Below are 6,000 nucleotides of genomic sequence, written 5' to 3' on the forward strand. Positions count from 1 at the left end.
GAAATTGTCCCATTCTCACCCGACTAAACTTTTTCTGACCTCTCTCCATCTCTCACCCCGTTACCCTTTCGCTAACCTCACTCTTCCCTTCGCTCCCTCCCTCCATTGCACTTTGCCCATTTGCTTTCTCCTTCCTGTCAAAGTTCATGCACTTCCTGTTCCCCTGTTGGAGAGCCCCACTGACACACACACACACACACACACACAGAACAGAAACAGTCAACCCTTTGGCAGTGTTGGCCCGGTCACAACCCCAACAAGCCTGCAGGCGCACGCAGACACACACACACACACACACACACACCAAATGTACACGTAACCCAGTCATGGCCCAGTCAACACCTCCATCCATGTCACTTTCGCTCAAACTGAGATCACACACACACACACACACACACACACACACACACACACACACACACACACACACCACCAGTTTGGAGTGGAGCCAGACTCGAGCCGAGGCCTCGTCTTACACAGTCATAGAACGCTTTGTACCCCACCCCCCGACCCCCATCAGAGAATTCGGTTCTGTTAGATGTGGCTGAAGTAACAAAGTGGCAGAACTGAGTTTATAGACTCGCAGCAGAAATATGAGCTGCTGTCACATGACTCCAGCATCCGTCTACGCCCGCGTTGATGCATCGCCACGGCAACAGGCTTCACAAATCTCATCAACTCCTGAAAACCTCCATTTTAGAGGTTCGGACCATCAGAGACTAGTTCGACGTGCTGCTGTGACACGGCGCTGAAGTTAGTGATCATGTGATCATACGGTGGCAGAAATGTGAGGAGAGGAGGGAGGAGACAATGGAAGGAGAAGAGCAAGAAAGAGGAGGATGTGAGGAGAGGAGTGAAAGAAAGGAGAGGAGGAGTGAGAGGGGAGAGGAGGGGAGAGGAGAGGAGAGGAGGACAAGAACAAAAGAGAGAGGATGTGAGGAGAAGAGCAAAAAAAGGAGAGGAGGAGGAGTGAGAGAGGAGAGGAGAGGGAAGGAGAAGAAGAGCAAGAGAGAGGAGGAAGAGGAGAGGAGAGGAGGGAGAAAGAGGAAAGGAGACAGTGCAGCATCACTCTGGAAGTCTAGGGTGACTTTAGTGTTGCGTCATTAATTATTATGGAGGAGGAGCTAAAACGAGAGGAGATGAGATGAGAGGAGGTGAGAGGAGATGAGAGGATGAACTCACCAGCACAGTGTAGATGTGCAGGCAGCGGTAAACTGGAGAGAAATCCACCAGGTCCTGAGCTCCTGGAACCTTCAACAGACAGGAAGTATGTGATCAAACAGGAAGTACATTTGATAATAAAACACACCTGAGCTGAGACAGGTCGTGACATGTCCTGCTCACTTCGGGTGAAAGCTGTGTTCCCATGGTCTGGTACCAATAAAGCTTCACGATGAGAACAGTCAGCAGACATCAAAGCTTTCTAGATGTCAACATCAAATCTTTCTAGACGTCAACATCAAATCTTTCTAGATGTCAACATCAAATCTTTCTAGATGTCAACATCAAAGCTTTCTAGACGTCAACATCAAAGCTTTCTAGACGTCAACATCAAAGCTTTCTGGACGTCAACATCAAAGCTCGTCAGCTCTTCAGTATTGGGGTTACTGACAGTGTCACCAGCCCTTCATCCCTCTTTCCTTTCCCTTCGTCCAACCATCTTTTCATTCGGTTCCTTCCTGTCTACCCACATCCTCCGTGTCACAATGGCAGTTTACCCGTTTTAAAACACACAGCACTTCAGAGGACACTGACTCACTCTCATTTCCTGCTGCTACCATAACCACCACCTTAATCCCAGAAGATTTACGGTATCACGTCTTGCTTTTCTACCCAAATAGAGGCGCGTCGCCACAATATGACTTATGTCACCACAACACAAGGAATACTGTATATACACTACACGCACAGCAGAGAACAACAGCTCTGGTCCTCCCCAGAGTTCTGGGAGAACCATAAGAGGAGCAGCACAATGCCAGCTTTGATGGAGCAATAATGCTTCGCAGCTGGATGCATGCCAACCTCAGGGACTCGGGCCTTTTACCGCCGACACTTGATCAGTTAATCTCTGCTGGATCTCCAGAAATGTCCTCCAAGACATTCCTTACGTTCATAGTGACACTCATCTTGACCTTCGACCCCTGACTATTCAAGTTCCCCCGCGAGCCCGAGCAGACCGCTGTGTTCCTGATATATTGCGTTCTTATGAGGAGAACTTGAATCTGTCTTGGTCGTCCTCGTGTCCCAGTGGACATTAGTGCCAATTTGGAAGAAATTCCCTCAAGACCTTCCTGAGATATCGCGTTAACAAGACAGGCACAACCTGAAAACCCTGGACTACTGACACAAGCGTCGGAACGGGCCGGACAAAAAACAAGCAAAAACATAAATATTAAGGAGGGGAGCTGAGATGGCGAGGAGGAGAGGAAAGAAATTAAGAGGCAAAGTTCTGAAAGATAAGAAAACAAGTAAGGAAAAAACAAGAGGAAGATTTAAAAGAGGAGAAGAGTTGAAAAGTATTGAAGGTACAAAAAGAAAAAAAAAAGAGGTGAAGACCATCAAGAGAAGAACAAAGAGGACTGGGATGAGGAGACTCAGGGGGACGACCGTAAAAGAAGGGAAGGGGAAGAAAGGGAAAGACATGGCAGGGGCAGGGATGGCGTGAGGAGACGGGATGCCAACACTTGGCATCACTGCAAGACTCGGCGCCAACGCGGTCGTAACCCTGGCGACCGCGGGGTCAAGCCTTTGTTCAAGCCAAGGTTTTCCCGTGAAGAAGGTTGAGTCGAGTTTACAGGACGTAAATAAGCCAAAGGGACCTTAAAACAGAATGGCAGCGCGAGGGTGACAAGTTCAGCTCTTTTCTCTTCATTGTGCTTCCCTTCCCTTGACCGCCAACGCGGCGGCTGCATAAAGGAACTCTGATCCCGCCAGGAACGACCTGAAGAGTTCACCGTTCTAATTCTTTGTTGCTGTTTTGCTGTGAATTTCCACGAGTTCATCATTTGAACTTTTAGTCTGTAAACATGTTATGGATGTACTTGAATGACCCGCCGATTTGACCGGACAAGTATGTGGACAATATGGCAGACAGAGAGATCTAATACCAACACGCAGCAGTAAGAGGCCCTAACAACCCAGGGTTGATGACACATCTCTGATCAAAACTGCCATCTGTAAAACCCGGGTGCTGTGGTTAGACTGAAAGCAGCGGGAACCTTTAAGATTGTATAATTCAAAGCAAAAACCCGGACAACATAAAAAAAAAGATATTGAAAATAGAAAATTTGCGCTGAGGCCAGACGCAGTAAAGGAAACCGTCATCATCCATTTACCACTTCTGCAGCCACTGCTTTCGTTGCTCTTGGACATTGCTGGCTCTCGCTATCAAGGCAACCGTCCAGTGCAGTTCTGACGTTTCTCAGCTGTGTGTCAGATACTCGCGTTCACTAATAGTCCACTAGTTCAAGAGTCAATAGCCACGACGGTCCAAGATGGCCGCCACCACCAACGATGCATCAATATTACAGTACTACAGTATTGTTGTATTTCAGTATTTACAGGTTTTGTCAAACAAGGTGAAACTGAAGGATTGCTGCGATTTTCTCACCTCATCCTCGTCCTCCTCATCCTCCACATCCAGAATGCCGGAGTCCTGTTCTGACAGCGGACTGCCACCTTGCCCATTGCTCTGAGTTACTGCGCCAGCTGGTGGCACCTCTTTCCTGGAGCGTCGTCCAATCAAGGCCCTCGGCTGCGCGGAAACAGAGCTATCCAGCGAGCGCTGTAGCTGAGCCTGAAACAGAAAAACACAGGGAGACGCTTACTACCACTGACGTCTTCTATACAGTCGTGATCATGTCAGGGATGAGGTGTGCTTGTAGTCCAATAGGAAGTAGTCACGTCAGGGATAAGGTGTGCTTGTAGTCCAACAGGAAGTAGTCACGTCAGGGATAAGGTGTGCTTGTAGTCCAACAGGAAGTAGTCACGTCAGGGATAAGGTGTGCTTGTAGTCCAACAGGAAGTAGTGACGTAAAGGATGAGGTGTGCTTGTAGTCCAATAGGAAGTGGTCACGTCAGGGATGAGGTGAGTTTGTAGTCCAACAGGAAGTAGTCACATCAGGGATGAGGTGTGCTTGTAGTCCAACAGGAAGTAGTCACATCAGGGATGAGTTTTGCTTGTAGTCCAAAGGGAAGTGGTCACGTCAGGGATGAGGTGAGTTTGCAGTCCAACAGGAAGAAATCATGTCAGGGATGAGGTGTGTTTGTTGTCCAACAGGAAGTGGTCATGTCAGGGATGAGGTGTGTTTGTTGTCCAGCAGGAAGTGGTCATCTCCTGGTTCCTCCCCCAACAGGAAGTGGTCATCTCCTGGCTCCTCCCCCAGCAGCCAATAGGATCGCTCCATGTGATTGTGGGTGATTGAATCAGTAAATCAGCTCTGGTAAACAGAAGTTGATGATCTTCCAGGTTTAGTTCATCAAGATCATCTTCACTAATGAACACTCTGATGATGCTGGAAGCCTGGATGCTACGGTTAGCAGGGCTAAGCTAACGGTGGCCTACACCAGGGTCACATGACCTCAAGGTCACTACTACTAAATTCCTAATCACTTGTATGGTCTGAAATCTGGAGTTGACAGCAGAAGCAGAGGTCCAACAGAATCAGGTCCGTCGATGCTTCCCTGACAACATCAGAGCGGGAGAAGCAGCGCAAACACACCCACATGAAACAAGACAAGTCAGAAACGTAAACAGTTTTCAGACGAGTCCATGATGAGAACAACTAGGAAACAAAACCCTCTCAGTTTGGGGAACGGCCTAGAAACCGCAGATGGTGTAATGAGGTGAGACCTTGAGTCACTCCTCATCCCATGAAGGTAACCTTGGAGATGACCTACAAAAGTGATTTAACAAAGGGTCTAAGAATACCCCTGCAGGAACACGGCGAGTCAGGAAGGAAAGACGAGGAAGGAAGAAGAGTCAATGAAGCCTAAAACATAAAATTAGTCGGTGCTGAGGACTTGAAAGCCGAGGCAGAGCTCAGGGGAACTACCATGATAAGTAGCAAACATTTCTGAGATGTTCAGATGATCCTGTTCAAGCTGCATCCATAAATAACCTGACATCATGAAGGGGCGGGGAAACTGAAGAATAAAATGGAAAGATTTCCCAATCAGAACATTGTGCAGTGTCATATCTGATGTCGCCTGTGTCCTGTCTATTGCACTCCTGAGGAAAATAAGGGTGTTGTGGGAAATGATGCACTCTCTTCCCCTGGATCCAGAATACAAATAAAAACTTTAAAAAGTTTTTAAAAAAAAACAGGAAGTTAGAGTTTAAGGAAGCTTGTAACCAAAACAAAAGGAAAAGCGAGATATTGATCAATTTTATCTTTCAGATGAGTTTTGGAAGAGAGCATCGTTTCTGTTGCTGTAGCAACGGTTTTGAAGACACAGTCATTTCTGCTGCTCGGAGTCTCACAATCAAAAGAACAACAGACGGCGTGGTGCAATGATGTCGTGAAGTAGCATGGGATCATGGGAGTGGTTTTCACCAAAGTCACTAAAATCCTGTTCATGGCCAAGTCGGCAAATCAAGACGACCCAAGATTTTCCAAGATTCATTCGATCATCAACCAGCGGTTACGAGCTTCCACGATGTCGTCTGGCACAACCACCTCGACCTTTGGCCCCCAAACCTTCTCATTCACCACTGAGTCGCTGTGGACATTTGTGCCAAAATTGAGGAAGTTCTCGACGCCAGCTGAGGTCCATGCATGCAGCAGCAACGAGGACGAGATCCATCCTCTCAGCTACCCTGTGAATACTGACGAGCATTTTGGCTTGAAATGAGAGTTTTATTCATGTTGATGCTCGCTAACAAAAAGTTCACCTGCCTCGCGTTCCATGATTCCACTACATGAGTTGTGTGGAAAATTTGCTTGTGGGGTAGCTAGCATGAATATCCATGGTTCAAATAAGCACTGAAGTGACATTAAA

The 6,000-nt window shown here is 47.5% G+C and overlaps 1 protein-coding gene across 1 annotated transcript in view; it reads right to left on the reverse strand.

The window, feature by feature from the left end:
- Positions 1–6,000, reverse strand: part of exoc6b (exocyst complex component 6B) — a 69,138-nt gene that overhangs the window by 47,952 nt on the left and 15,186 nt on the right. Inside the window, exons 7-8 of the mRNA XM_086198223.1 lie at positions 3,611–3,796; positions 1,183–1,251 (exon numbers count right to left, since the gene is read on the reverse strand). Coding sequence (XP_086054349.1) covers positions 1,183–1,251; positions 3,611–3,796 — 255 coding nt within the window. The remainder of the gene's footprint in view (positions 1–1,182; positions 1,252–3,610; positions 3,797–6,000) is intronic.

Source organism: Aulostomus chinensis, chromosome 24 (assembly GCF_037954235.1).
Source record: "Aulostomus chinensis isolate RoL2024-O1b breed Wild chromosome 24, RoL_Achi_v1.0, whole genome shotgun sequence".
Lineage (NCBI taxonomy): Eukaryota > Metazoa > Chordata > Actinopteri > Syngnathiformes > Aulostomidae > Aulostomus > Aulostomus chinensis.